Raw genomic sequence first — 15,127 nt, 5'->3', positions numbered from 1 at the left:
AGGCAGGAAGAAGTGGGAGGCATTTGGGATCTGGGAAGGAGCCCTGGGTGAGCCGAAGCTGCAGGATGGAGTTTTTGATGGCAGGGTGCAGTGACCCCTGTTTTCTGTTGCTTCATTACCAACCACAGATTCACATCCATATGGAGACCCCACCTATTTTTCAAGAGGGCACACAGATGTATCTGTTTTATCCTGAAAAACTTGAAACCAGAAGGATAGCTCCATTGTTCTGGAAATAAACTAGCCCTCAATCCTTTTATCAGAGGCATGTCTCTTCAGTGACCACAATCCTTTCACTTAGGGATGTCAGTTTAACCACACCGCCAACATATTGGAAAATCAGGCTCGCCAGCGGGAAAACCTACTTGTGGATGGCTCATTTCTAGATGAAATTTAGAACTCGGTCAGAGAGGGCCTTTGGAATTCAACCGGAATGGACCTGGAGTTGGTGGGAACATGGTCCCTGTTAATAGGAGGAATCATTTTCTCTATATTTGTGTAGCATTTACAAACACACACCCTTTCCATACAGTTATTCTGTTTCATTATTTTTCTAATTTGGAGAGGTAGGAAAAGTTATTCCATATTCTAGACAGGGAAATGGAGACACAGCAAGTAAGTGCCTCCTGGGGTGCTGGGGGTGCCCATTTGGGACAGGACCCCTGTCTCTGGGTCTCTCTCTTGTCCACGTGGAGTCTGTTCTGGAGTTTACTGTGCCCTCTTCCCAGTCTCTCGAGTACAACATCTTTGAAGGCATGGAGTGCCGCGGCTCCCCGCTGGTGGTCATCAGCCAGGGGAAGATTGTCCTGGAGGATGGCACCCTGCATGTCACCGAAGGCTCTGGACGCTACATTCCCCGGAAGCCCTTCCCTGATTTTGTTTACAAGCGTATCAAGGCAAGGAGCAGGGTGAGTAGTTTTGTTCTGATGAATTTTTTTTTTTTAATTCATGAATTAAGTTCAAGGCCACAGACATTTATTAAGCACCTTGAGACAGAATATTAGGAGGAGTATAGTGGATTCCAGGAATAACAGGGACCCTGAGTTTTTATTCCTGGTATTTAAAATACTGGAGAAGGAGTCAGGCGTGTCCACAGACAGCCCTAGCAAAGTCTGATCATGGTATATGCCATGAGGAGGAGTGTGGAGTGAGCGCCCAAAGGAGAAAGCCGCTGCTGCAGCTGGGGAGTCATGGGGAGAGGATGTTTTGAGTTGGGCTTTGAAGGTTAAGTAGGAGTTTGTCAAGTCAAAGAGGGGAAATGAGGGAATTTGATAGAGTGTCATGAGCATAGAAAATGTACAGTGTATTCAGGGCATGTGAGGCAGGAAAGAGATGGAGCTGTAAGGGAATTAAAGGGAGAATGTGATTAGAGAGAAAGTTTGGGGCCAGATCTTGAACATACCAGATCCTCCTCACAGCACGTTTAGGAGGTTCTTACAGGGTTTAGAGTTGGAAGTTCCTTGAGGGGAAAATGATAAGGTGTGTTAGTTTTTATAGAGTTAACCAGTTACTGGACCTTGTGGGGAGCTCTGGCCTGGCAGGGTGAGAGCTGGCCACACCACACCTGTCCACCTGTCTGCGGGGAGAACCCTCCTTCCCTAGAGCTCACAGGCCCATCCTCCCTCCAGGAGGGTTTCTAGAGAGGTGTCCTCTGTGGCCTGAGCTGGGGGGACTCTTGTGTTTTGCAGCTGGCTGAGCTGAGAGGGGTTCCTCGTGGCCTGTATGACGGACCCGTGTGTGAGGTATCTGTGACGCCCAAGACAGTCACTCCAGCCTCCTCAGCCAAGACGTCTCCTGCCAAGCAACAGGCCCCACCTGTCCGGAACCTGCACCAGTCTGGATTCAGTTTGTCTGGTAGGACTGGGGCTTGGGGAGGGGCCAGTTCTGCAAGGCTAGCTCACTGGTGCTGGTGAGGCTGCAATTGCATTTGGAAAGGACACAGAAATGGAAGTGACTCATACTCCTGTTCTTCCCAAAGGGAGAAATACAGTGGGACTCAGAGCACTGGATATGTATTTTCTTTTTCTTTTTTGAGATACGGTCTTGCTCTGTCACCCAGGCTGGGGTTCAATGGTGTGATATTGGCTCACTGCAGCCTCCACCTCCCAGTTCAGGTGATTCTCATACCTCAGCCTTCCAAGTAGCTGGGATTACAGGTATGTGCCACCATGCCTGGCTAATTTTTGTATTTTTAGTAGAGATGGGCTATTACCATGTTGGCCAGGCTGGTCTTGAACTCCTAACCTCAGGTGATCTACCCACCTCAACCTCCCAAACTGCTGGGATTACAGGCATGACCTATCGCACCCAGCCAAGGGTTCAGATTTTTACATTTCCCTATTTGAAACTTCCTTCCCAGTATTTATTTGGCCCATGACTAGAACATTACACTCTTCCAGCTCCCTGGGCCACAGATTCCTATGGCTTATTAAAGAAATCATTAAACCAGAGAGAATTTTTTTTTTTTTTTTTTGAGACTGAGTCTTGCTCCGTCACCCAGGCTGGAGCGCAGTGGCATGATCTCAGCTCACAGCAACCTCTGCCTCCCTGGTTCAAGCAATTCTCCTGCCTCAGCCTCCCAAGTAGCTAGGATTACAGGCTCACACCACCACGCCCAGCTAATTTTTTCGTATTTTTAGTAGAGACTGGGTTTTACTATGTTGGCCAGGCTGTTCTTAAACTCCTGACCTTGTGATCCACCTGCCTCAGTTTCCCAAGGGGCTGGGATTACAGGCATGAGCCACCATACCCAGCCAAGAATTTTTGTTGTTGTTGGGTTTTTAGAAAATTACCTAGGTACCATCTATGGGTTACCAGTTTACGAAACATTTAAAAATAATGAACTTTAGCTTGTTTTAAGTAAAATGTGTATAATCATGTCAGTGTTCTCTGATCTCTCCAGGCTGTTTGAATATAAGGTGCCATTGTTCCTCCTACTTGTGTTTGTATGTGTAGGGTTAGGGGACTAGAATGCCAGAGAGGGATGTGTCCTCAGAAAAGCCACAGCCAATGTGGCTCGTCAGAACAGGGAACAGGACGGAGTCTGCCATGTAGTGATATTTTATATACAGTTTTACTTCCTCCAGTAATAGATCCAATAGCCTTTATATAGTCTGATTTTTGGCTACCTGAGGCTCATCTCCTTTTTGAAAAGTTTATAATTTTTATTTTGAGAGAGAGAATAGTATCTCACTGTGTCACGAGCACCCAGGCTAGAATACGTTGGTGCAATCACAGCTCACTGCAGCCTCAACTTCCTGTGCTCAAGTGATCCTCCCACCTCAGCCTCCCCAGTAGCTGGTACTACAGGCTTGCACCACCATGCCTGGCTAATTTTTTATTTTTTTGTTAGAGACAGGATCTCACTGTGTTGCCTAGGCTGTTCTCAAACTTCTAGAGTCAAGTGATCCTCCCAGCTCAGCCTCCCAAAGTGCTGTTCATCAGATTCCAGGCATAAGCCACCATGCCCGGCCTCCACCTCCTTTCTGTACTCTAAACTGCAGTGAGGTTTTAAGAGAAAAACAAGAATGTGAGGCCAGGCAGGGTGGCTCACACCTGTAATCCCAGCATTTTGGGAGGCAGAGGTGGGAGGATTGCCTAAGCCCAGGAGTTTGAGACCAGCCTGGGCAATATACCGAGACCCCTCTTTACAAAAAATTAAAAAATTAGCTAGATGTGGGGGTGCATGGTTGTGGTCCCAGCTTCTCGAGGGGGACACTGGGAGGATGGCTTAAGCCCAGGAGGTAGAGGCTGTGGTGAGCTGTGATGGCACCACTGTACTCCCCTCTGGAAAACAGAGCAAGACCCTGTCTCCAAAACAAAGAATGCAACTAGCACGTTTCCTCTTGAGCTGTGAGATTTTACCTGCAAGCAGGAGCTTATGTGAGTGTCCTGGCCCCTCACCCACTGCTCTCCCCTCCTCTCCCTCCAGGCGCTCAGATTGATGACAACATTCCCCGCCGCACCACCCAGCGTATCGTGGCGCCCCCCGGCGGCCGTGCCAACATCACCAGCCTGGGCTAGAGCTCCGGGGCTGCACCGTCCACTGGGGACCGGGGATGGGACACCTGAGGACATTCTGAGACTTCTTCCTTCCTTTTTTTTTTTTTTTCTTTTTAAGAGCCTGTGATAGTTACTGTGGAGCAGCCAGTTCATGGGGTCTGCACCCCATCTCTCACCGGGAGTTACTGATTTTGCTCACACTTCCCTACACATCTCGAGTATCACACCCAAGCCTACCCACCAAGCTCATACACGGAACCACACCCAGCACTCAGACATGCGAACAGAGCAGCCCCCAGCGAGGGTCTTCCTCACCCTCAACCTCCTAGAGTCTGTTAGCATCTTCCTTTACATGGGGGGAGGGAAGATAAAGTGAATTGCCCAGAGCTGCCTTTTTTTTTCTTTTAAAAAATTTTTAAGACGTTTTCTTCATGGGGCTGGGGAGGGGCCGGGTGGGGGGGAGTCTTTTTTTTTTTAATACTAAATTGGAACGTTTAATTCCATATTAATACAAGGGGTTTGAACTGGACATCCTAATGATGCAATTACGTCATCACCCAGCTCATTCCGGGTGGTTCGCAAACTCACCGTGTCCGTCCTGAGAGGCTCCAACATGCCCACATCGCCATTCTGTAGTCTCCAGGGTCAGCTGTGGATAAAGGGGCAGGCTTGCTTTACTGGCCTAGATTTTGCTGCAGATTAAATCTTTTGAGGATTCCCTTCTCCCCTCTTTTACCATTTTTCTGCGTGCTCTCACTCTCCTTCTTCAGCTCTTTAATTCGTGAATATTTTCGTGTTTGTCTCTTTCTCTGTTTCCTCCCACCCTTGTCTCGGAGACAGTGTTTTCCTCCCCTTCCCCGTTAATCTTTTCACCTCCCAGGTCTATCATTTCATTGTGGTCAAAGGGTCCGCCCAAAGGATTTGAACCTTTGCCATTGCACGCGTAGTGCTGTGTCATGCTAGTCCATGTGGGACCGGGTGCTACCCACCTGCCATCATGAGGATGTGCGCTAGAGTCTGGGACCTTGGCCAAGTGCAGGGATGGGCCATGCTGTCTCACCCACACTACCACACGTGGAACCGCAGACAGGGCCCAGAAGTGTAGAAGGCTGAGGCTGCAGAACCAGAGAGATTTTCCTCTGTGCAGTGATATCTGGCTAAAGTCACGGTCAGACCTAAACACTGAACCCCATAACCCAAGTGAGCCAACCAAGGTCACCAGTTCAGAAGTGCTAAACTCACAGGAGTCTGACTCAAGGGCCTGCTGTTTCCTGGTTAAACATCTTTTGAGATTCTAGAACACATGGGAACTTTTTATTTTTTGGGGAAAAACACATTTCCTTCTTGTCCAATTATTTCAAAAGACACACCACATAGAGGCTCTACAAACTTAAACAATCCTCGGGGAACTTAAGTCCATTCTCCTTTGCAAGAGGAGAAATCTGTTTTATGAATAATAGGTCAGATCAGAAGTGTTTTGGGAGGAAACCTGAGAAATTGAACACAGGGCCCCCTTAGAGACAGACCACAGGCGATGTCACATCTCCACCCTTCCCCCCCCTTCTGTCACCTTTCCCCCCAGCTGGCTCCTTTGTATCCATCCCCGTTCTTGCCGACTTGTGTTGCATCCTATTCCAGACGTGTTTACAGGTTCTCTTAAGCAATGTGTTTGCAAGCTTTTGTACAAACCAAATCTGCTTTTTGTAAAGCATTAACCTCACCAAGTAGGTCATTCCATCACCACCCTTGTCTCTCTACACATTTTGCCTTTGGGGTTCTGGTCGGGGTTTTAGGTTTTTTTGTTGTTATTTGTTAAAGGTAAATTGCACTTTTAAAAAAATAATTGGTTGACTTAATATATTTGCTTTTTTCTCACCTGCACTTAGAGGAAATTTGAAAAAGTTGGAAAACAATTTTTGTTTCAATTCTCAGAAACACTTGCAGCTCTAGTATTCACTTGGGTCTTCCTGTTTTTCCTGTACCGGGTCATGGTGAGTTTTGGTTGTTTTCTTAAACAACACTTTAAAACCTGAAGATTTCTGCAGGCTGTCTAAGCATGTTTACCTGTTGGCTTGCTTTGTGTGTCTGTTAAATGAATGTCATGTGTAAATGCTAAAATAAATCGACAGTGTCTCAGAACTGAGTAACTGCAGTGACTTGATGCTCTAAAACAGTGTAGGATTTAAGAATAGATGGTTTTTAATCCTTGAAATTGTGATTGTGACCCATGAGTGGAGGAACTTTCAGTTCTAAAGCTGATAAAGTGTGTAGCCAGAAGAGTACTTTTTTTTTTGTAACCACTGTCTCAATGGCAAAATAATTATGGTAAAAGGCAAGTCTCGTGTTTATTATTCCTTAAGAACTCTGTGTTATATTACCATGGAACGCCTAATAAAGCAAAATGTGGTTGTTTCAGGGGTGTGTCTGTACTGAGATGTTGGGGAGGTGGCTGCTTGGCTGGGGCCTCCAACCAGACTTCCCCTCCACAAGCATTCATGGAGCCCTCGGCTTCAGTTTGGCGAATATACCAACTCAAGGGTTTTCACTCCACAGCACAGGCTGCTATGTCTAGGCCACGGGACTCTAAGTAAAGATGCAGCCTGTGGCTGCGTGGCAAGCCAAGTGTCAGAAATTCACAGACTCCATCCTGGAGAGGCCTCCAGGATCCAGCTGCACACCAAAGTTTGAAACTGGGAATTGCGAGGGACCATATACTTTAGTGGGGGTGACCCCTCTGCTCTCTGCTTCCTTCCAGCTTGTTTACCCTGGAAAGATAAGAGACAGGTGTGTTGACCCTTAGCCACACCTCAGTCCAGAAGCTTGTGGGATACCAGGATATAAAGGCTTGGTTTGACACTCTTATGCAAGTATCAATAATGTACTTTGGCCAGGAGCCCTGCCCGCCCCAGCAGGCCAGATGCTTGGTTTCCATGGTTACCCTGATAACTGGCACATTATTGATTCTGAGAACAATGAATGAGAGTGTAGGTGCCTTGGGCCCACCAGGCATAGGGTTCATAGGGTTGATGAAGTCATTTTTTCCCCCCTTCCTCCTCTTTTCCCTCTCTTCCCTGTTTCTTGAGACAAGTTTCCACCCTGTTGCCCAGGCTTCAGTGCAGTGGCATGTTCTCGGCTTACTGTAGCCTTCCTCCCTTGGGCTCAAGCGATCCTCCCACTTGAGCCTCCTGAGCAGCTGGGTCTACAGTTGCATACCACCATGCTCAGCAATTTTTAAATTTTTTTGTGTGTTTTTTGTAGAGACAGGGCTTCACCATATTGCCCAGGCTGGTTTTGAACTCCCGGGCTCAAAGAGTTCACCCACCTCGGCCTCCCAGAGTGCTGGGATTACAGATGTGAGCCACCACACCTGGCCTAGAACTCTGTTAATAGGATTTACTCCAAAGACAAATTTGCGAGCCAGCATCTAGAAAAAGTAAGTGGAGTTCCTTCAGGAAGTGTTTGTCTTGCACTGCCATGAGTTGAAAGTTGGATTCCCTGGCGAGTTCTGCGGTGCATGTTGTGTTAGAAAAGGCAGAGCTCAGAGCTATTTCTTCTTCCATCAGCTGAGATGGAGAGAAGTCCTGACAGGCTGCTGATTAGGCATGCATCTTTCAGAAAGCTGTTTAAGAAAGATGATGCGGCCGGGTGTGGTGGCTCATGCCTGTAATCCCAGCACTTTGGGAGGCTGAGGCGGGCAGATCACCTGAGGTCAGGAGTTGAAGACTCCGACATGGTGAAACTCCGTCTCTACTGAAAATACAAAAATTAGCTGGGCGTGGTAGCGGGTACCTATAATCCCAGCTACTGAGGAGGCTGAGGCAGGAGAATGGCTTGAACCTGGGAAGCAGAGGTTGCAGTGAGCCGAGATCACGCCATTGCACTCCAACCTGGGCAACAAGAACAAAACTCCCCCTCAAAAAAAAAAAATGATGATACAAGTTAGGGATGATGTAATCTCCCTGACCTAGGCCTCAGGTTAGGACTTGGGCATTAACTTTCAGTTTAATTCCCAGCTTTCCTTGCCCCGTGGTATAGGACAAGCCATAATGGGTGCGGGTAGAGTGAAAGATTGCAGAGAACAACAGGAAGCTGTTGGAAACAGTGTCGTAAGCCTCTCCTTCAAAGATGGAGCTAGATTAGAAGATGAAGACTGGGCTAGGTGTGGGGGCTCACACCTGCAATCCTAGCACTTTGGGAGGCCGAGGTGGGTGGATAATCTGAGGTCAGGAGTTCAAAACCAGCCTGGCCATCATGGTGAAACCCCATCTTTAAAAAAAAAAAAGAAGATGAAGATTGATGAGTACAAAGATCTTTGGTTGATCTCAGGGATTGAGACATGAGACATCCATGATGGTAATGACTGTTTTTCGTTTGTTTGTTTTAGACATAGGGTTTTTGCTATTGCCCAGGCTGGAGTACAGTGGCATAATCATGGCTCACCATAGCCTTGAACTTCTGGGCTCAAGCAATCCTCCTGCCTCGGTCTCTTAGCTTCCAGAGTAGCTAGAACTATGGGTGCACCCACCACTACTCCAGTCATTTTTTTTTTCTTTTATAGAGCTGGGGTCTCACTATGTTACCCAGGCCGGTCTTGAACTCCTGGCCTCAAGCTATCCTCCGGCTTTGTCCTCCCACATGTTTTTAATGACTATTATTCCACTGTCTTTTAGAAAGCTCCTGTGGGCAAATGGGAGAGGAAGCGTTAGAGAGTAAGACTGAGCAGGTAGTCAGGCAGGCCCATGGAAGAAAAATATGAGCAAATGAGAGCTTTGCAGAAAAGAGGGCAGTGACCTCAGGAAGCCAACACAAATGTGGAAATGATGGGGCTCTAGTTAAGAAGAAATGAAAAAGCTACAAAATACCCAAGAGGAGTTAGGAGAAAAATGGCCTAGAGGAAGACAGGACTGGCAAAGGAAAGCAGTAATAATCTGAATGCATTAAGTTTTATAGATAAGACGAGAAGATTGTGTTGATTTGACAAAAAACTTACAAATTTATGTGTGTCTATACACAAATAAATATACGTCATTATTATAGGAATCCCCAAAGAGTAAATAATGTCTGAAAATCCTCTGGAGAGGGACAAAGGGACCTAAACACATAAATGCATCATCATTTCACTAAGCCTTGGTATCAGGACAGGGCTGGGATAGATGAGAACAGGTAGGTTGTCTCACACTGAGGGTCTTGTGGAGACCGTGAGGTGTGGGGCCTCCGCTCGGGGCAGGACAGAACCTGAGGTCCCCATGGGAGGAGCTCTGGAAGATTGACAGAGACCAAACACAACAACTTACAAAGTTTTCTGGTTCAAATAACTCATTCCATTGAGATTATTCATGTGATTAGCTTTGGCAGCTCCACCTCGTCCCTGCCAAGGGTCACACACAGTCCTCATCCTAAGCAACGTCCCTGCACCATACAGGACCATCCAGGTCCAACGGGAACGGGGTTGGGGTCAGAGAGGATGAAGGCAAGGTCTTCCCTAGCTGTGACCTTGCCCGGCACCAGCTTTTTGCAGCTTTATCTTGTGACACTAGGGACCCCAGGGACCCTGGAAAAGCAAAGTGCGGACCCCTCAAGAAGAAGTGGGCGGGGAGGGGGGAACTCCCTGTTTTGCTGCCCACAGCTCCTTTAGGATCAGTGCCTCCTCCTCAAAGGCCAGATGTGCGCTGGCCTTGACACTGAGACTTCCCGTTTCTGGCAGGCAAGTTCCTGGATTTTTCCTGTCCCTCCAAAGCTATTCCTGCAGTCCTCAGCGAGCCTCTCCCCAGGGGCCCCACAGAAGTGACCCACTCGGTTCAACCTCTCTGTGGGGCTGAGCTCCCTCTGCTGGAGAAACATACCTCTTACTTTTTTTTTTGAAACAGGGTCTTGCTCTGTCGCCCAGACTGGATCGCAGTGGTGCAATCTGGTTCACTGCAACCTCTACCTCCCAAGTTCAAGCAATTCTTCTGCCTCAGCCTACCAAGTAGCTGGGTTTACAGGTGTGTGCCAACAGGCCTGGCTCTTTCTTTTTTTTTTTTTTGTACTTTACTAGTAGAGATGGGGTTGCACCATGTTGGCCAGGCTGGTCTCAAACTCCTGACCTCAAATGGTCCGCCTGCCTCAGCCTCCCGAAGTGCTGGGGTTACAGGTGTGAGCCACTGCACCCAGCCTCGCCTCTTACCTTTTATTACGTAGTCCAGCACTCAGTGAGGAAAGCACGGCATGCTGGTTCAGGACTGCACCATCTCTCAGTTGCATCCAGGACTCCATCTCTTGGGAGAACAAGGAGGAACTATGAGAATTCATGCCCAGGCCCAACTGCCTACGGGCAGGGAGAGGGGCTCTCAGCCCAATCCTCCACTCTGACCACTTTTCTTGCCCACTCCCACTGTACCCGCTTTTTTTTTTTGAGACTCACTCTGTCACCAGGCTGGAGTGCAGTGGCACAATCTCAGTTCACTGCAACCTCCCCCTCCCGGGTTCAAGTGATTCTCCTGCCTCAGCCTCCCAAGTAGCTGGGACTACAGGCACATGCCACCATGCCCAGCTAATTTTTGTATTTTTAGTAGAGACAGGGTTTCACCATATTGGTCAGGATGGTCTTGATCTCGACCTTGTGATCCATCCACCTTGGCCTCCCAAAGTGCTGGGATTACAGGTGTGAGCCGTCACGCCAGGCCCTGTACCCACTTTTGACGTCCTGCACCATCTGTCTCTTGTCCTCTCGGTTTTCTGGCCATGAGCCTCCCCCTGGCCTGCCCTCAACTCTCTCCCGAGTTCCCTCAGTTTCCTTAAGCCCACGTTTTCCCTCTGAGAAACCACGGGGTGAATCTGACCCGGGCCCCCAAACTCAGCCTGCCTGATTTGATGACTTGCATACCGTTACTTTTTTCCCCAGGCAGCTGAAGGCCGCAATGCAGATTGCTGGAACTGAACCCTTGGTGGCTTCCTTAAGGACACCATTTACATGACACCATGGTAATGGCCACTTAAGTTGTTTTTCAGGAATCTGGGGCTGCTCCTATCCAGTTCAAACCAGCTGAAATCACCTACTGACCCTTCATCTGGGCCTGTGCAACTGCCCAACAGGTGGCTTTTTGATGTCAGAAGGAGAAAAACTCCATCCTCAGATATGCTAATGCCACCATTTCCTTCCTTCCCTCCCTGCCTCCCTCCCCTCCCTCTTTCCTTTCCTTTCCTTTCCTTTCTTTTTCTGAGGCAGAGTTTCACTCTTGCTGCCTAGGCTAGAGTGCAGTGGTGCAATCTTGGCTCACTGCAACCTCCACCTTCCGGGTTCAAGCAATTCTCCTGCCTCAGCCTCCTGAGTAGCTGGGATTACAGGCGCCCACCACCATGCCTGGCTAATTTTTTTTTTTTTGTATTTTTAGTAGAAATGGGTTTCACCACATTGGCCAGGCTGGTCTCGAACTCCTGACGTCAGGTGACCTGCCCACCTTGGCCTCCCAAAGTGTTGGGACGACAGGCGTGAGCCACTGCGCCAGGTCACAGCGCCACCATTTTCTGAACATGCATTCAGTGAAGTGCCATGAACCCCAACTACACTTGTGCAGGGCACTAATTATTTCATCTCTCCAACTGCCAATCACCTCTGCTCACACCTTAAACCATCCCACTTCGCTAACCCACCCATATCCTTAAACCTTATCTTGGGGAGGCAGATTTGAGAGCTGTTCTCCCACCTCTTGACCAGTCTGGCTTGTGAATAAATGTTTTCTTCTTTGCCAAACCTGCTGTCACAGTGATTGGTTTACTGCTCAAGGGCAGAATCAACCTGGCAGTGTCAGCTGTAGCTGTGGAACCTCCCCGGCAGCCATGGTAGGTTGCGGCTCCTGCCTGCTCTGTCTTAATCCAGAACACCAACTCCAAAGGACAGGGACAGCATTCTGACTGTGTCAGTGAAGGGCATTCTGACTCTTGCTTGATTACTCCATGGTGCTAGACCATGAGGAATGGGAATTCATGACCCAGCCCCAGTGCCTGGCCTCCCTCCAGGCCATGGCTGGATTTTGTGAGGCCTCAGTGCCACTGTGCAAAGGGACTCTGGAAATCCAGTGATTGCACCGTCTTCTTTGCTCAGTTGTCACTACGTATTGTCCCACGGGGCATTTGTCTTCCTCTGTGTTGCTTCCCCTCGACAAAACCTCCCACCCTCAAACTCTAGATGTGTTTAGTGATCAATAAATGCACTTGTATTGTTCAATAAACTCTCATCTTTGCTGACCACCTCTTTGCCTTAAAAACACCCTGATCTTCTTTTCTAAGACATAATTTTGTCCTCAGTCCTCTCAGTGGAGGTTTCTCTGCATCTCACTATCCACATTCTTCAGGGCAGTGGAGGGTGACATGTTGCTCAAGCCTCCAACCTTCCTTTGTCTTCTGCCGTCAGGTTATACCAGTCTCACACCCTGCACCTGGATGTTCGCTACTGACCTCAGGAGAGCTGCTTCTCATTCATGGGAGACTTTGCTGTCAAACCATGGCACACGTTTTGTCTCCACAATGCCTCTCATCATCAGTAGAAGTTATTACTATCTCAATACCAGCCAGGCGTGGTGGCTCACACTTGTAATCCCAGCACTTTGGGAGGCTGAGGCGGGCAGATCACGAGGTCTGGAGTTCAAGATCAGCCTGGCCAACACAGCGAAACCCTGTCTACTAAAAATACAAGAATTAGCTGGGTGTGGTGGCAGGCACCTGTAATCCCAGCTACTCGGGAGGCTGAGAAAGGAGAATTGCTTGAACCCGGGAGGCAGAGGTTGCAGTGAGCTGCAATCACACCACTGCACTCCAGCCTGGGTGACAGAGCAAAACTCCATCTCAAAAAAAAAAAAATCTTCAATACCTATTAAAGGGTGGATCACCCAGTCAGCAGCCTTTCCGTTCTGTGATGCATTCTCTACGCAGTCTCAGATTTGACTCCCTGGGCTGTTTCATTATCGGAGATGTTCTATCTGCTGGAATCACACATGCAGGCACCTCATTCTGTCAATCCTGCAGTCCTGTTGGGTTTGCTTGTTTGGACACTTCCACTACATCTGTGCTTCGGCAGCCCCGTGAGCTCTTGCCACTGTCCCCTCTGTCTTCCCCCTGCTCACAGCTTCCTTCCTCCTGTCTTCCCTTGGATTCCATGGGATGTCATTTCATTCACTCTCTTACCAACAGCCCAGTCCTTGGCCCTTTGTCCTTTCATTGTCTCTTATTTGTCAGACGGCCGTCAAAGATGAACCCAACCATTCTCCACTCTAGCTTGGGCATGAGCCACAGAGTCCGCCTGAGAAAATGGCAGAACTTGGCAGGTTGTTCTCATGAGAAAATCATGGTCACTGACTTCAACTAAACACTGTGCCCTGTACACATCCCAGGAAGAATCCCACTGTGTTATCTTCATAGGCTGTGATTCTAGTTTCTATATATATTTGTTGCTGTTGTTTTGAGACAGAATCTCACTCTGTCCCCCAGGCTAGAGTGCAGTCATGTGATTTTGGCTCACTGCAACCTCTGCCACCCAGGTTCAAGCAGTTCCCTGCCTCAGCCTTCTGAGTAGCTAGGATTACAGGTGCCCGCCATTATGCCCTGATAATTTTTGTATTTTTAGTAGAGATGGGGTTTCAGCATCTTAGCCAGGCTTGTCTTAAACTCCTGACCTTGTGATCCACCTGCCTAGGCCTCCCAAAGTGCTGAGATTACAGGCTTGAGCCACGACGCCCAGCCCTACTTTCTGTATTTTGAATCTGTGCCCCTCTTTTCCTCATGTCTCCCTCAGGAGATGACCTTGCCTCCCACTTCATGAGGAAGGCGTAAACCACCAAGCAGAAACATCTTTGATACCCTTCTACCAGGGATAAAACTATCTGCAGCGACACCCACCCAACCTGTCCTCCTCTCCAATTCCACCTTTTATCCAAGTCAGAGCCTCTACCTGTACCAGCTGCTCCTACCTTCTCAGAAAAATTTCTTATGTGTATCTTCAGTCCATTCAACCTTGTCTCTACTGACTCCTGGCTAATTTTATCAACATGTAACCATCTTTGAAAATCTTTTTTTAAAAGATTTTTTATGTTTACAAAACGTTCTCTCTTACCTCTGTGATTATTGTTTTTTTCTCCTCTTCAGACCTAGTTTTCATGGATGGGGTGTTTATATTCACTGGGTCCATTTTTTCATCTCCCGTTTACCACGTCACCTATTCAAATCCTGAATAATCACAAAATGACCTTCCTATTACTAAATCCAAGAAACAGTTTCCATCTTTACCTTACCTGGCCTTTTAGGGGCATTTGGTGCAGTTGGCTTCCCTCTTTTTTTTTTTTTTTTCACGTCACTGGTCGTACTTTCTTCCTGTCTCTGATGATCAGTGTTCTTTGCCAACCCTTTCCTCTCTAGTAAACTCAGTGTTGGGAGTCCTTTGGGGCTCTGTCCTTTAGCCGTTCTATTTCACTTCAGTCTACATCTCTTCCTAAGCAATTTCTTCTATGTTCACAGCTCTTTTCATCTGTGTGAACGACTCGCAAGTCATTGCCACTATGTGATAATGACCTCTCTCTCAAGGTCAAACCCACATATTTCCAATTGCTACTCAAACCTCAGTTGTGTGCTTTATGGTCACCCCCAAAACATGAAATATTTAACTCTTTGTCTTCTTTCCTTACTATTATTGTTCTTTCTGCTCCCCTGCCATTACTTTCAACTACCATTTCCTAGATAACTAAAGTATCTCTTATATGGTTTTATTGTACCCACTTCTGTTTAATTATTATTATTTTTTTTTTGAGAAGGAGTCTTGCTCTGTTGCCCGGGCTGCAGTGCAATGGCATGATCTCAGCTCATTGCAACCTCTGCATCCTGGGATCAAGCCATTCTCCTACCTCAGCCTTCAAGGCAGCTGGGATTACAGGCATGTGCCGCTACACTCAGCTAAGTTTTTCTTTTTTTCCTTTTTTTGGATTTTCAGTAGAGATGGGGTTTCACCATGCTGGCCAGGCTGGTCTTGAACTCCTGACCTCAAGTGATCTGCCCACCTTGGTCTCCCAAAGTGCTGGGATTACAGACATGAGCCACTGTACCTGGCCTGTTTTAATTTTTGTTGGCTGAGGTATAAAGACAAAACATTGTACAGGGT

The 15,127-nt window shown here is 47.8% G+C and overlaps 1 protein-coding gene across 3 annotated transcripts in view; it reads left to right on the top strand.

Annotated features, from left to right (window-relative positions):
• DPYSL2 (dihydropyrimidinase like 2) overlaps positions 1–6,417 on the top strand; it is a 143,168-nt gene extending 136,751 nt beyond the window's left edge. For all 3 annotated transcript variants that reach the window (XM_035269955.3, XM_035269956.3, XM_035269958.3), the window contains exons 12-14: positions 729–908; positions 1,689–1,854; positions 3,932–6,417. In XM_035269955.3, the coding sequence (XP_035125846.1) occupies positions 729–908; positions 1,689–1,854; positions 3,932–4,023 (438 nt within the window). In that variant the 3' untranslated portion in view covers positions 4,024–6,417. The remainder of the gene's footprint in view (positions 1–728; positions 909–1,688; positions 1,855–3,931) is intronic.
• Positions 6,418–15,127: the final 8,710 nt, after the last annotated feature.

Source organism: Callithrix jacchus, chromosome 13 (genome assembly GCF_049354715.1).
Source record: "Callithrix jacchus isolate 240 chromosome 13, calJac240_pri, whole genome shotgun sequence".
Taxonomy (NCBI): Eukaryota; Metazoa; Chordata; class Mammalia; order Primates; family Cebidae; genus Callithrix; species Callithrix jacchus.
The sequence above is the reverse complement of the archived record's forward strand: the minus strand, read 5'-3'. Positions and strand labels throughout refer to the sequence as shown.